The sequence below is a fragment of the Phyllobates terribilis genome, unplaced genomic scaffold (genome assembly GCF_046119375.1).
Source record: "Phyllobates terribilis strain yellow unplaced genomic scaffold, ASM4611937v1 Scaffold_1__5_contigs__length_1240528914, whole genome shotgun sequence".
Classification (NCBI taxonomy): domain Eukaryota; kingdom Metazoa; phylum Chordata; class Amphibia; order Anura; family Dendrobatidae; genus Phyllobates; species Phyllobates terribilis.
Genome location: NW_027362761.1, coordinates 256,541,713 through 256,558,557, shown reverse-complemented (window position 1 = coordinate 256,558,557; position 16,845 = coordinate 256,541,713). Strand labels below are relative to the sequence as shown.

The following is a 16,845-nucleotide window of genomic DNA, read 5'->3' as shown; positions in this document are numbered from 1 at the left end:
CTGTTCTCAACGGGCTAACACAAAAAACCCTTTGTCTATTTATCTTAAAAGGTAATCTTTAATAGTCATACTTGACACATATAACATACAACAAGTGCCCATAAAAATCACCGGAAAAATTCTCCTCCTCCGGCACAGCCGATACCACTTTGGAGAATGACCCAGACGACGGATGTCTCCCAGTACAACAAAAAAAAGGAGAACACCCAGCAGAAGAGGATGTATGGTTGTTAAGAGCAAATTCAGCAAGTGGCAGAAACTCAGACCACCCATCTTGATTGTCAGCCACAAAACAACGCAAAAACTGTTCAACATCCTGGTTCTTTCTTTCTGTCTGTCTATTAGACTCAGGATGATATCCAGATGAAAATGACAAATGAACTCCCAACCTGTCACAAATTATATATCCAGTAGTGGAAGACTATTGTCGTCAGCAATAAGGTGTGTAAAAAAAAAAAAGAAAAAATAATCATAAAAATAATCATGATAAATGAACAGTTCTACCTGCACTAGGTCACTTTTTATGGGCACTTTATGGACACTTGTTGTATGTTATATGTGTCAAGTATGACTATTAAAGATTACCTTTTAAGATAAATAGACAAAGGGTTTTTTGTGTTAGCCGGTATAATTATTCCCTTTTTACATGGAATCAAGACTATGTGATCTCACATCTGTTCTCTACCAAGAAATCACTTAAATAGGACATTCCTGACAAAGTGAAGTAGACCAAAAGATCCTCAAAGCTAGACATCATGCTGCAAAACAAATTATAAAGCCATTTCTTAAGCTTTGGGACTCCAGTGAACCACAGTGAGAGCCATTATCCACAAATTGCGAAAACTTGGAACAGTGGTGAACCTTCCCAAGAGTGGCCAGTGAACCAAAATTGCCCAAAGAGCTCAGCGACGACTCATCCAAGAGGTCAAAAAAGAATCCACAACAACATCCAAACAACTGCAGGCCTCACTCGCCTCAGTTAAGGTCAGTGTTCACGATTCCACCTTAAGACAAAGACAGGGCAAAAATGGCATGCATGGCAGAGTTCCAAGGTGAAGACCACTGCTGAGCAAAAAGAATCTAAAGGTTTGTCTCAGTTTTGCCAAAAAACATCTTGCTAACCCCCAAGACTTTTGGGAGAATACTCTGTGGGCTGACGAGACAAAAGTTGAACCTTTTGGAAGGTGTATGTCCCATTACATCTGGCGTAGAAGTAACACAGCATTTCAGAAAAGGAACATCATACCAACAGTAAAATATGGTGGTGGTAGTGTAATGGTCTGGGGCTGTTTTGCTGCTTCTGGTCCTGGAAGACTTTCTGTGGTAATTGGAAACATGAATTCTTATACTTTTTTGGTGTATGACACATTATCTTACATTATTGTCTCTGCAATGCCGGTTCATTGTTTTCTCTCAATATATTCTAGTGTTTTACTGTGTTATCCCATTCACTGTATGCATAAAATGTGTATATTTCACATTAGGGTAGATAGAAATTTATAGTAAAAAGGTTAAAATGAATTTTTGGGTAAAAGTTTAAATGGTGTAGGGGCAGAAAGCCTGATTCCAGTGATGTATCACTAACTAGGCTGTGTGTTGCTGTTTCAATAAAATCAGTATTTTATCAACAGGAGATTTTCACTACAGGACTAGCTGCCATGTGTCTCCTAGTCATCTGCTCTGTGTTACCCCACCCCCCACTAGCACCTTTCTGTCAATCAGTGTTGTGGGCGGGGTTATGCAGGGCTCAGCTTTCTGAGCACTGCTAGATCTGCAGCAGAGAAAACAGTGATTGTATCAAAATGACAGCATGCACCCCAGCACGTGACACTTTGCTGCAATCAAGGTTTAAGCCCCTACATCATGCTGGTCTCTGATTTACATATCAAAAATCTCGTGACAGTCCCTTTTAAAGGGAATCAATAACTATACATTTATGGTATAATAATTTCTGAACAGTCACAAATCCCCACTAGTATCCCAGTTCTTCTTTAACAGGCCAACACAATCATTACAAGCAGGATCGGACTGGCCCTCCAGGGAACATGTAAATCCCTTGGTGGGCTGCTGTGAAGGAGCAGGCCACCCACAGCAACAGTGCTTGGCACAGAACTCTGGATGCACTATATGCATCCAAAGGGAGCAGACAGTATCTTTAATAAACTACCCATTTCTATATTTTATGGAAGCATAGGTTAAAATTACACAAGAGCAGCAGCAAAACCACATAAAATCCTTCATCCCTGATCAATAATATGTGCATGTAGCTGGAAAGTGGGCTTCCAGAATCAATGTTACTGGTGGTCCCTTGGTATCCCAGTCTGTCACTGATCACTAATAACATTTACAACATCATAACAATATTAAATGGTTTTAGACATTTAAATGTTTTCAGAACATAGATTTGCTCTGTGCAAAAATAACAAACTTGGCCGCACTTAACCTCCATCATTCCAGCACTCTTCACTGCTGACCAGATTTTGTTGACATGGTGGCATCACAACTACAGCATGTGATCACTGCAGCCAATCACTGGGCATATCGATCTTGTGCTGTCTATCTCTGAATCGCCACTGAGGCCAGCTATTTGCTGCAGCAGTTACGGAGTCATGAAATCGCCGCCGCTGTCTGCCATGTGAATAAAGGCCAGGGGCAGCAGTAGCGAGGCACTGGCGAAGTGGTAAGGGAGTAATAAAGGATGATATTGTTGTTTTGACCCTTGCAAAGAAAAAAAAAACACTTATCTGAAATCCCAGCCATAAGTGTATGTTCAAATCTGCTTTCCATTTCTGTTAGGACAACAATCATGAATAGTGATGAGCGAACGTGCTCGCCACTACTTGCCAAAGCAACCCGGAAATACTCGCGGTGCTCGACGCGCTCAGCGAGTATTTCCGGGTTACTTTGGCAGGAGCTAGAGTCCCCGCCCTGCATGTTTGGCGCTCTTTAGAGAGCCAATGAAAATGCAGGGATTACTTGCCACGCACTGTAATCCCATTGCCATGTTGTTTGTGGGCATTACACTGATTGACTGCCTGCACAGCGTTATAAGGTGTATATAAGACCTGGCGCCGCTATGCTCGTCACAGTCTACCCCAGAAACAGGCAGAGTAGGGAGAGCTGCTGCTGAGTCAGGGAGAGATCTGCCTGTTTATAGTTAGTATAGGTATTCCACAGCATATCTTTATATCCATCTGAACAAACAGTCCTTCTGAGGACTAATCCAGCTGCATATTTTCATTGGTGAAGGTGATAGCAGGAGTTAGGCAGGCAGGGTATGTGTCAGACTGCAGTGCATAATACAGCACAAGAGGGTCCATTGCATGTTCAACTTCTGACTAATCCTGCTGTGACAGATATTTGTAGACATAGCCCCAGGTATCAGGGGCCAGGGCTAATTTTTTTTTACCTTAATCTTGATTATTTGCTTAAAAAGCAATCCAGCGTACACCATTTTTCTGCTCCATTTGCTTGTTAGCACTGCAGAATACAGCCAGATCTTTTCCATATTACAGCGATAAAAATCCAGAAATTTGCACTGAACGTGGAAAATATTGGCCTCCATTTCCATTTTGTTGCAGTGTGTGGGTGAAGCTATTCACACGAGGTCGCTGTGAAGAATAGTATTAGTAAACTACAGGCCTGCTATTTAAAACCGTGGTTCTCTGTCAGATGTATCACATATAACTGTGTTCCAAAATCAGCCATTTCTAGTGAACGTGGAAAATATTGTCCTCCATTTAAAATGGGCAAGGTGCGTGGCAAGGGACGGGGAAGTGGACGTGATGGTGATGGTGCATGCAGAGACCGAGGCCGTGGGCAATCTGAAATTGTGCCACAACAAACACCCACATCTTGTCGCTTGACCTTCCTGTCCCAATTACTAGGGGACCGTACAACACCATTATTGAACACTGAACAGTGTCAAAAGGTTGTTGGCTGGATAGCAGATATTGCTTCCAGTCACTTTGCCACTGCCACCACCACCACCCTGTCTTCCACACGGTCAAGTCTCAGTAGCCGTGAGTCTGGACCGCATATTCCTCACCCTGATCCTCCTTCCTCCCACCATGCCAAGTGCCCGGAGACAACTGATTCCACACTTGAAAACTCAGAAGAGCTGTTCACTTTTCCACTTGTAGATTCGGGCCTCTCGCCCAGCCAGCTATAAAAGAGTCAAGAGGAGAATGATTGTAGCGATGCCCAAATATTTGAGCAGCCACGGTCACACGAAGGCAACGGTGGGAAAGTGCAATTACTGTCGAGTTGTGGACAGCTCTGAAAGAGCAGGCAGATCTGTGGCTGACACCGCTGACCCTACAGCCAGGCATGGTCGTGTGTGACAATGGTCAGAACCTAGTGGCGGCTCTGAGGCCAGGTGAGGTCACACACGTACCATGCCTGGCCCATGTGCTTAACCTCATGGTTCAGCGGTTTCTCAAAGCCTGCCGGATCTGCTTGTCAAAGTACGCCGCATGTGTGCCCATTTTAAAAAGTCAGCTACAGCTTCCACTGCCCTTGCCGTGCTTCAGCAGCATTTGCAGCTTGCAGCTCACCAACTGGTGTGTGATGTCCCCACGTGTTGGAACTCTACATTGCAGATGTTGGGAAGGATTTGTGAGCAGAAGAGGGCAGTTGTTGACTACCAGCATCAACAAGGCCATCAGTATTCAGGTCAGACTCCACATATAAAACCTCAGGAGTAGACATGGATGTCTGACATCCTGTACCATCCTCCAAAACTTGGAGGACTCCACCAAGATGGTGAACGGCGATGATGCTATAATTAGCATCACCATCCTGGTTCTTTGTCTTCTGAAACGATCTCTGCTCACAATCAAAGAAGATGCATTGCAGGCAGAGCACGATGAGATGGAGCAAGGAACCACACAGGGTGATTCCACACAGCCCAGCCTCCTCTCATCCCAATGTGCATTGGGTGACAATGAGGAAGAGGAGGAGGAAGAACAGGAGCTAGTTTCCTGTGCTATAGAAGGTACTACCTGCCTGATTGTCAAAGCATCTGTTCAGCCTGAGGACAGTGAGGAGGAGGATGAGGAGGAGAGCATGGTCAGTAGTCTTCTTGGTGAGGACACGGAAGTCTTGCCTGCTAGCTGTCTGGCACACATGACTGAGTTTGTTACGCTGCCTTTCCCGTGACCCTCGTGTTGTCCAAATTTTGGGTGACAGTCATTACTGGTTGGTGACACTTCTAAACCCACTCTACAAGGATAACTTTCTGTCTCTTATTCCCCGGCGAACAGACCTAATAAACTGGGGCTGTACCTGAATGCTCTTGTTGCGGAATTATTTAAAAAAATTCCCAACTGAAAACGCTGGCATCTGATGTCACAGTTCGTTGGACAACCAAGGAGTACAGGCGAGTGAGACACAAATTCAATCCAGCAGAGGCAAGGGAACACTGTCTAAGTTCTGGGACAGTTTTCTCAGACCCTCCCATCGCACAGGCCCTGAGGCGTGGGGTACTCTCACAAGGAGGGAAAAGTTTCAGGAGATGTTGAGGAAGTACCTTGCCAACCGTACCAACATCCTCCATGATTCCTCTGTGCCTTATAATTATTGGTTATCCAAGCTGGACACATGGCATGAACTGGCTCTCTACGCCTTGGAGGTCCTGGACTTCCCTTCCGCTGGCGTTTTGTCAGAGCGGGTTTTTAGTGCCGCTGGTGGAATTAGAACCGATAGGCGCATCCGCCTGTCAACTGAAAATGCTGACAGGCTGACTCTTTAGGCTTATTCCCATATGTGACAAAAAAAAGTTCCGTATTCTGGACCGAAAAAACGGACGAGTGTCATGCGAGTGTCATGCTTGTGCTATGCAATTTTCTCACCTAGCATCCGTATGCAATCCGTATGCAATGCAATTTTAACATGGGCTTTTACATAGGGGACCAGTCTCGGGCTTTTACACAGTTTTCTATGGCAATATTCTTCACTACACATATATAAATGTGTGTGTATGTATGTATATATATATATATATATATATATATATATATATATATATATATACAGTACAGACCAAAAGTTTAGACACACCTTCTCATTTAAAGATTTTTCTGTATTTTCATGACTATGAAAATTGTACATTCACATGAAGACATGAAAACTATGAATTAACACATGTGGAATTATATACTTAACAAAAAAGTGTGAAACAACTGAAAATATGTCTTATATTCTAGGTTCTTCAAAGTAGCCACCTTTTGCTTTGATGACTGCTTTGCACACTCTTGGCATTCTCTTGATGAGCTTCAAGAGGTAGTCACCGGAAATAGTTTTCACTTCACAGGTGTGCCCTGTCAGGTTTAATAAGTGGGATTTTTTGCCTTATAAATGGGGTTGGGACCATCAGTTGTGTTGTGCAGAAGTCTGGTGGATACACAGCTAATAGTCCTACTGAATAGACTGTTAGCTGCTTTTTTCTTGCCATAATACAAATTCTAAGTAAAGAAAAATGAGTGGCCATCATTACTTTAAGAAATGAAGGTCAGTCAGTCCGAAAAATTGGGCAAACTTTGAAAGTGTCCCCAAGTGCAGTTGCAAAAACCATCAAGCGCTACAAAGAAACTGGTTCACATGAGGACCGCCCCAGGAAAGGAAGACCAAGAGTCACCTCTGCTTCTGAGGATAAGTTTATCCGAGTCACCAGCCTCAGAAATCGCAGGTTAACAGCAGCTCAGATTAGAGACCAGGTCAATGCCACACAGAGTTCTAGCAGCAGACACATTTCTTCAACAACTGTTAAGAGGAGACGTTGTGCAGCAGGCCTTCATGGTAAAATAGCTGCTAGGAAACCACTGCTAAGGACAGGCAACAAGCAGAAGAGACTTGTTTGGGCTAAAGAACACAAGGAATGGACATTAGACCAGTGGAAATCTGTGCTTTGGTCTGATGAGTCCAAATTTGAGATCTTTGGTTCCAACCACCGTGTCTTTGTACGACGCAGAAAAGGTGAACGGATGGACTCTACATGCCTGATTCCCACCGTGAAGCATGGAGGAGGAGGTGTGATGGTGTGGGGGTGCTTTGCTGGTGACACTGTTGGGGATTTATTCAAAATTGAAGGCATACTAAACCAGCATGGCTACCACAGCATCTTGCAGCGGCATGCTATTCCATCTGGTTTGCGTTTAGTTGGACCATCATTTATTTTTCAACAGGACAATGACCCCAAACACACCTCCAGGCTGTGTAAGGGCTATTTGACCAAGAAGGAGAGTGATGGCCAGATGACCTGGCCTCCACAGTCACCAGACCTGAACCCAATCGAGATGGTTTGGGGTGAGCTGGACCGCAGAGTGAAGGCAAAAGGGCCAACAAGTGCTAAGCATCTCTGGGAACTCCTTCAAGATTGTTGGAAGACCATTTCCGGTGACTACCTCTTGAAGCTCATCAAGAGAATGCCAAGAGTGTGCAAAGCAGTCATCAAAGCAAAAGGTGGCTACTTTGAAGAACCTAGAATATAAGACATATTTTCAGTTGTTTCACACTTTTTTGTTAAGTATATAATTCCACATGTGTTAATTCATAGTTTTGATGCCTTCAGTATGAATGTGCAATTTTCGTAGTCATGAAAAGACAGAAAATCTTTAAATGAGAAGGTGTGTCCAAACTTTTGGTCTGTACTGTAGCTAGATAGATAAATATTTATATTTATATATATATATATATATATATATATATATATATATATATATATATACAGATTGTTAGATACATACACAAAATCTTATTTATATATCCATATATATAAATATGTGAGTGATATATAATTTATTCAGTTTTTTCTTTCAACAAAATATTTATTATAAAAAAAATTGGCTTGGGGTTCCCCGTAATTTTATAGTCTAGCAGAAGTTAAGCCGACAGCTGGCGCAGATGTTTGAAGCCTGGGAAGGGGGTAATACTCATGGAGCTTCCCAGGCTACTATTATCAGCCTCCAGCTGAATACTTCGCCTTTACTGGCTATTAAAATGGGGGACCCCCCAAAAAATGACATGGGGTCCACCTATTTTAACAGCTAGCAAAGGCTATGCAGACAGCTGGGGGCTGATATTAACCCCTTAAGCCACGAGGGTGGTTTGCACGTTAATGACCAGGCCAATTTTTACAATTCTGACCACTGTCACTTTATGAGGTAATTACTCTGGAACGCTTCAACGGATCCCCCTGATTCTGAGGTTGTTTTTTTGTGACATATTGTACTTCATGATTGTGGTAAAATTTCTTCGATATCACTTGCATTTATTTGTGAAAAAAACAGAAATTTGGCGAAAATTTTAAAAATTTTGCAATTTTAAAAATTTGAATTTTTATGCCCTTAATCAGAGAGATATGTCACACAAAAGAGTTAATAAATAACATTTCCCACATGTCTACTTTACATCAGCACAATTTTGGAACCAAAATTTTTTTTGTTAGGGAGCTATAAGGGTTAAAAGTTGACAAGCGATTTCTCATTTTTCCAACAAAATTTACAAAACCATTTTTTTAGGGACCACATCACATTTGAAGTCACTTTGAGAGGTCTTTATGACAGAAAATACCCAAAAGTGACACCATTCTAAAAACTGCACCCCTCAAGGTGCTCAAAACCACATTCAAGAACTTTATTAACCCTTCAGGTGCTTCACAGGAATTTTTTGAATGTGGAAGAAAAAAATGAACATTTAACTTTTTTCACAAAATGTTACTTTATACCCAATTTTTTTTATTTTCACAGGGGTAACAAGAAAAAATGGACCCCAAAATTTGTTGTGCAATTTCCCCTGGGCACGCAGATACCCAATATTTGGGGAAAAAACACTGTTTGGGCACACGGCAGGGCTCGGAAGGGAAGGAGCGCCATTTGACTTTTTGATTGTAAAATTGCTTGAATAATTAGAGGACGACTTGTTGTGTTTGGAGAGCCCCTGTGTGCCCAAATATTGGAGCTCCCCCACAAGTGACCCCATTTTGGAAACTAGACCCCCCAAGGCACCTATTTAGATGCATAGTGAGCATTTGGAACCCCCAGGTGCTTCACAAATTGATTCATTAAAATGAAAAAGTGTTTTTTTTTTCACTTTTTCATATTTATGAATCAATTTGTGAAGCACCTGGGGGTTCCAAGTGCTCACTATGCATCTAGATAGGTGCCTTGGGGGGTCTAGTTTCCAAAATGGGGTCACTTGTGGGGGAGCTCCAATGTTTGGGCACGCAGGGGCTCTCCAAATGCAACATGGCGTCCGCTAACAATTTGAGACGATTTTCCATTCAATTTGTTAGCGGACACCATGTCGCGTTTGGAGAGCCCGTGATGTGCCTAAACAGTGGAGCTCCCCCACAAGTGACCCCATTTTGGAAACTATACCCCCCAAGGATTTTATTAAGGTGTATAGTGAACATTTTGAACCCAGAGGTACGACACAGAATTTGCTTACATTAGGTCATCATATTGAATAAGTTGTCATTAGTCTTGAGCGCAAGTGCTCGCTACTTGAGTTTGCATTGGGTACTCAGGTATGCACCATGTACAGCGTGTGCTCGAGTGACATGCTCGAGTCCCTGCTCCGCATGTTTCACGGTTATTAGACACCCAAAAAAAAACATGCGGGGATCGCTCGTGCATGGCAGGCAATCCCTGTAAAGTTTTTTTGGCCGCGAAGCATATGGGGCAGAGACTCGAGCATGCCACTCAAATACCCACGATACTCAATGCATACCAGAGCACCCGATGCAAACTCAAGTAGCGAGCACTTGCGCTCAACACTAGCCGCCATATCGTCATCTCTTTTTCTTACTTTTGAAAAAAATCCCAACCCCATCACAACCCTAACCCCAACCCCAGCCCTAACCCTAGCACAACCCTAACCCTAGCACAACCCTAACCCTAGCACAACCCTAACCCTAGCACAACCCTAGCCCTAGCACAACCCTAGCCCCAAACCCAGCCTTAACCCTAGCCCAATCCTAACCCAAGAGTTTATTTTTGACGCCGTTCCTTGTGCGGTATAAGTGATTAGACGACTTTATTCTTTGGGTCGGTGTGATTACAGCAATACCAGAATCATATGGGGTTTTTATGACTGACAGCTGTCACACACTAAAAGACGCATTTTTTGTAAAATCTAGTTTTTCATCGCCATATTTTGAGAGCTATAATTTTTCCAGATTTTGGCAGACAGTCATGTGACGGCTCGTTTTTTGCGGGATGACTTGACGTTGTTATTGGTGCCATTTTCAGGCACGTGACATTTTTTGATCGCTTTCTATTCTGATTTTTGGGAGGCAGAATAAACAAAAACCAACAATTCAGGAATTGTTTTTTCCGCGTGTGGTAAAATTGATAAGGTAGCTTTATTTTTTGGGTCAGTACGTTTACAGCAGTACCACATTTATATCGTTTTTCTATGTTTTGCACTTTTACATAATAAAAGCAATTTTATAGAAAAATCGCTTTATTCTGAGAGCTATAACTTTTTTATTTTTCGGATGATGGAGCTGTATGGCAGCTTGTTTTTTGCGGGACGAGATGACGTTTTCAGCGGTACCATTTTTATTTATATTTGTCGTTTTGATCGCGTGTTATTCCATTTTTTGTTTGGCGGTATGGTGATAAAGCATTGTTTTTTGCTTCGTTTTTTTTTTTTTTTTTTTACCGTGTTCACTGAAGGGGTTAACTAGTGGGACAGTTTTATAGGTCAGGTTGTTCTGGACGCGGCGATACCAAATATGTGTACTTTTATTGTTTTTTGGGGTTTTTTTTTAGAATAATATTTATTGATGGGTACATTATATTTTTATTTTTGGTGGATTATTTTTTGTATTTTTTTTTTCACTTTCTGGAAGCTTATATAGTTTATTACTTTGTCCCACTCTCGGACTTTCACTTTTTTTTCTCTGGTCGCCTGCATGGCACAGGAATGCAGCACCATCCCTGTGCCATGCAGGCTGTCAGCGCCGGACAGGGAGAAGATTGTTTGGAGATGCACTGCGCATGTCCAAACAATCTTCCTGCTGTCTGGTGACCCGGATGTTGTCATGACGGCATCGGGTCATCATGGCAACACCCGGGAAGCCTTTGCAGACAGCGCTGGAAGCCGGAAGAGGAGGTGAGTATCTGCGATCACCTCCCCTTGCCCCCGCAATGCTGCGATCGACTTCGATCGACTTCGATCGCAGCATCGCGGGGGTTAATGTGCTGGGAGCGGTGCAGGACCGCTCCCTGCACATAGTATCGGGTGTCAGCTGTGACAATCAGCTGACACCCGGCGGCGATCGCGCCCGCACAGCCTGTGTGCGCGCGCGATCGCCATGACCTACTAATACGGGTCTGGCTCTTAAGTCCCAGGGCACAGACGCGTATTAGTACGTCAGATGTTGTTAAGGGGTTAATAGCCTAGGAAGGGGCCATGAATAATGGCCCCCTCCTAGGCTAGAAACAGGAGCCCTCAGCTGCCCCAGAAATGGCGCATCCACATAATGCGCCAGTGTCTCTGCGGGATGGCAGGCTGGATGGTCGCATCCAGCTACGATCCAGCCTGCCATCTAGATGCAGCAGAGCTGGAGCCGTCGTGGGACACATGGATGTTCCTCACATCGGAAAGGTAAGGATGAGGTTGCTTTTTTATTTTACTTTTATTGCAGGTGACATTGGCTTCAGGTGGAATGGGCGTGACAGTAAGTAGAGTTTAATTTAGATTATTAAAGTGTGTCTGTCTTTATTTCAAACAAATTATTTTCTTCACAGTGTGGTTGTCTTTATTACATATCACTTCCACTATGGGGTTAGTAATGATGGCGTCTTATAGACGCCTCTCCATTACTAACCTGGGCTTGAGGTCAGCTGGCATTATAAGCTGACATCAACCCCAACCCTACAGGGCAGTGGGCAGTGCGAGGCTAGGTGCCAGGGGATGCGCCATTTCTGGGGCGGCTGAGGGCTCCTGTTTCTAGCCTGGAGGGGGCCAATATTCATGGCTCCTTCCTAGGCTATTAATATCAGCCCCCAGCTGTCTGCATAGCCTTTGCTAGCTGTTAAAATAGGGAGACCCCATGTCATATTTTTTTTTGTGGTCCCCTATTTTAATAGCCAGTAAAGGCTAAGTATTACGGGGGACCCCATGCCAATTTTTTTTTTTTTTTATAAATTCTTTATTTTAACAATAAATGACAAGTACAGTAACCAGCAGGGTCACTGTACTAATTATGTATGTGACTGACATCTTTCTATCTATCTATTCTATGTGTGTTGCTTTATTCTTTTTATTCTAAATTGTCGGGTACCGATGTATTGTAATTGTACGGGGCTGATGAATTGGCGGCTTTTTAAAGAGAAGGGTGCATGAAAATTGGAAGGCACTCGCATGTTCTGTATGCCGTCCGTTTTTTTTTTTGCAGCCATTGACTTGCATTTGCGAGTCTCATCTGATATACACAGCAATACACAGCATGCTGCGATTTTTTTTCTGAGTCCGATTTCAGCTGAGAAAAAAAATTGCATATGAGATGTACCTCATAGATTAATATTGATCCGAGTGCAATCCGATTTTTTTATCGGATTGCTCTTGTCCGCTTTTCTCGCATATGAGTGTGAGCCCTTATAAAAATTAACAAGGGCTAGATTGGGCCAGACTTCTCAACACCACCGAATGATAGCAGCGTAACATAAACTCAAATACAGCGTCTTTTTTTGGGAGGTCTAACTCTATTCCCATGCACCTCTGTCTTCACCCCCAGAAATGGGTATACGCTTCCTAATTTTGTCTATTTGCTCTTGTCCTCCTCCTTCTCCTCATCCTCCACCATCATATCACCACCATATCTACATCTCTTGCAAGGGGCATTGGAGTTCCTCCAAATTTTTGGCATCCGTTGCATTCACTGCATAGGCAAACATTTTGGGAGAGCCAGTTCTTAATAATGGGAACATTGTTTTTAGGAGGCTCTCTGACCTCTACGTCTCTTGCAAGGGGTATTGGAGTGCCTCCAAATTTCTGGCAGCTTTTGCAGTCACTGCATTCGCAAAAACAGTATAGGAGACTCTCTCCTTTCTAATGGAGCATGTCGTTACTGAGGCTCACTTCTATGTGGCTTTAAATTGGTATTGAGGTTTTTCCTAAATTTTAGCAGCTGCTGTACTCGCTGCATACCCTATAACTATATAGCAGACCTGCTCCTTTCTAATGGGAACATGTTGTTACTGTGGTTCACCTCTATGTGTCTTTAAATTTTTATTGGGGTTTTTCCCAAATTTTGGCAGCCGTTGGACTCACTGCATGGGCATTACCACTATAGGCGTCCCACTCTTTTTTAATGGGAACATTTTGTTTACTGAGGCCCTCTATGTCTCTTCAAAGGGATATTGGGGTGCGTCCAAATTTTTGGAAGCTCTTTCAGTCACTGCATACGCAATAACAGTATAGGAGACCCACTCTTTAATAATGGGAACAACAAAGCATAACCGACTGCTGGCCCTTTAAGAATAGTAAGGGCCACCTGATGGTCCTATAAAAATAGTCTTTGTGACTTTCAGAGTCCCTCCTTCATAAATGAAACAGGATGTGTCTGATGTCTCACACACCACATGGCCAGATAAGGTAGTAAAATGGTAAAATGACATTTAGCAGTGAATGTATTTTTCACCGTTGAAAGCAATGCAAAAGTGCAAAAATGTATCAAAAACACTATGTGTGAACGTAGCCCAAGGTGGGGAGGAGTATTTTTGTTTTTTGTTATTTATTTTTCCTTATATACAAGTCATTACCCTGGAAAGGATGCTCCTTAACATTTTTCCCTGGAAAATCCATTTTGGTTTCGTTTTTGTATGTTTTATTGTGAGTCCGTAAATGTGGCGTAATACTCTGACAACATTGTTGACAGCAGCGACCTGGGAGTCAGAGATGCTTCCAGGGGTCTTCCTCATGCTGTTCCCATGTCATTTGAGCACTGTTCCTATCAATTTGGACCGAGCACTCGAGCATTCAATTTGCTCGACCCGAGCAACAAGTACCTGAGCATTTTAGTGCTCACTCATAACTAATAATGAACATTTTTTCTTTAAAATAGCCAAGAGAATTGTAATTTATAATTGCATTTTAAAAACGTATCACCTGGCTGCTGCAATATTTTTTTATGCCGGAAACAAGTTACGTGCTATAAAACTTCCTTTTGAGGCTAGGTCCAAAAGCTAGCCACATGCACACAATTGCTGTTAGTCTTACAGGCTTTAGCTTAAACCTGCACACTCAGTCATGTACATTTAATACAATAGGGAGGAACGGATACCCCTGTGCACATTAAATAGGTGATGTCACAGGTTTACCGTGACATAGAGGAGCCAGAAGACCACGCCGTCTTATTTCTCCTACTCCTGCATAGACTAGAAGTACTTCTACTTCATATTAAATGGTGCAGGTTTCTTCTAGCAGTGCAGGGGTTAATCTTCAGTTGTGAGCTCCTGGAAGCTAACCTGCATTAAAGCTCTCAGCTGTTTACTGTTAGCCACTCCTCGCTCCTATATATACTGGACTCTGGCTAGCAGTCATTGCCAGAGCCAGCTTCATTGTTGCATTGTTTCAGAAGTTGGTCGAGATTTGTTGTTTGAGAAAGCGTTTGGTGGATTTATCTGAGACTGTTGCATGGTTTTGGTTCTGTGCAAACCCTCTCCTTCTCCTACTTTTGGTTTTTCCCTCATCCTCCAGTCCTCGTGTGTGTGCATATTTGTATGATCATTATTTTCCTTTATCACTGTTTGTATTACCTTGTTAGTCTGGTTGGTGTATGGCCATACTCCACTACCCCCCTCTTCCCTGGGTGGGGGGAGGGAACAGACTGGAGGCGGATTCAGGAACTCATCAAGGTACGTGGTCCTGGCATCTTCACCTTCAGAATTGATATTGGGAACAGGGATAGCTAGGGCGCCCCCTGGCATTAGGGACAGGGAAGGAGCACCTGGTCCCGGGATACCCGATAACAGAATCGTGACAAGTGAAATTTGAAAGATTGACGCTTATGTACTAATGACCTACTATTTTGTATTATTGTATTAATGTAGATTAATGAAAAAACATTGTCAAATCACCAGACATGTTGTGAGAGTGGAGAAAACCCTTATCCAGTTTACTCTGCTATAGAAGAGGACTCCCTAAATACAAAGAATGCAGGTAAGGTCCACTGCATTGTTGGGTAAAAAAAAAGGAAAAACAAAACGAATGCCCTTGAAGGCAAAGCACCCAACATTTGCTCAGCACCTCTAGGTGCTTCTATACGACTTTTGGAAAGCCATTCCACAAGACAACTTGATGAAGCAGTTTGAGAGGATGACAAGGGCGTGTAGAGCAGTTACCAGTTATCAGTAAAAGGGAGGTACTTTGAAAAATCTAAGGTTTTAAAACATATTCTGGATTGTTTCACGAGTGTTTCTTTGAGCCTTGTTTCTATATGTGCTCCTTTGTAGTTTTGCTGCCTTTAATCTGAATCTCCCATGTTCATATTCAAATTGCAAGGAAAAGCATTGCCTGAACAGGTGTCAAACTTTTGACTGAGACAGCGTACCCAAATGAATTTGCATCAGAAAAGGAGAATGCCAAAGAAGTACCAATATAGGAAAAACATAATTTTATTTTTATTACCTATTGAAATAGAACTGCCACACAGACTGACCAGAGAATCTTGACACGTGTTTCACTTGTTAACACCTTGACTGTTATGAGCAAAACTCATGTCAGTGGTCCCTTGGCCAGTTTGTGCAGTACTTCTGTTTCATTTTGTTATAAGATAGTATTATTTGACTGGGAATGGATACATCTGATTTTGCAAAGCATTAACTGTGTTTACTTTTATAATGCCTTTTGGAATAATTTTTGACACTGCTTGTTGTTTGCATAATCGGTTTATTTACATTACTGATAAATTTTACCTTTATTTTGTGATGTTTTATAATATGCAACATTTCCAGTAGATATTTCACAATTTGTCTTTTTCAGTACTGCTTTGTTATATGCTATTATAGTGCGCACACCACTTGATTCATATGAGCATTTTACACATTAGTTGTGGACTGGTTAAAAGTTTTGAGACTGACACCATTTTGGGGTTTTCACAAAGTTTGTTGTTTCAGTTTTCATAGTGGCAATATGCATTATCTCTGGCATGTTATGCAGAGCGATCAGATGAATTGAAAAGTCATACCTTGCTATGAAAATGGAACTTGATCCCCAAACCCCATATCCACTCTTTTGGTTTTGTGTTTGTTTTTTAAAGGACAGCCACAAAATGACCTTTTAAAATAATTTCAGTGATCTTCTCATTAGCTCAAGAGCCATTATCAATGAGGACAAGACATCTGATATCACTGTTATGCTGATTGAATTATAAGAGCAGACTGGTTGTTTTAAAGGGGTACTTGATATTATTGTTTTCTTATTAACCATAGTTGCCTACCCAAGAAACAAGAGTAGTCTTATTGCTTTACAGGCAAGGACATTGCTGCTTGTAAGCTTGCCCCCAAATCAAACCTTTTTCAAATCATCAAGATCTTCAAAGGGAGAGGTTCAGTTTCAGTGAAGAAGGCTCCATGTCACCAACAAAGTCCAGCAAATACTAGGGCAGTCTCCTAAAGGGGATTCAGCTAGAGGATCAGTTCATTACCATGGAATAGTTTTCTCCAGAATGGTAGCAGGCAGTTGTCGCATTTGCACGCACTGTGAGATGAATGTTTTTGGAGGCTGGCCTGTTAACTAAACATCCTCAAAGACCAACTTCCCTTCCAGGAGCAATTTGGTAATGAATGACGGAGGACCATGTCACAAGGCAAAAGTGATAACTAAGTGGCTTAG

General features: G+C 42.4%; 1 protein-coding gene across 14 annotated transcripts in view; it reads left to right on the top strand.

The window, feature by feature from the left end:
• LOC141256953 (cytosolic phospholipase A2 gamma-like) overlaps positions 1-16,845 on the top strand; it is a 207,619-nt gene that overhangs the window by 139,869 nt on the left and 50,905 nt on the right. For all 14 annotated transcript variants that reach the window (XM_073671208.1, XM_073671211.1, XM_073671210.1 and 11 more), the window contains one exon: positions 15,063-15,171. In XM_073671208.1, coding sequence (XP_073527309.1) covers positions 15,063-15,171 — 109 coding nt within the window. The remainder of the gene's footprint in view (positions 1-15,062; positions 15,172-16,845) is intronic.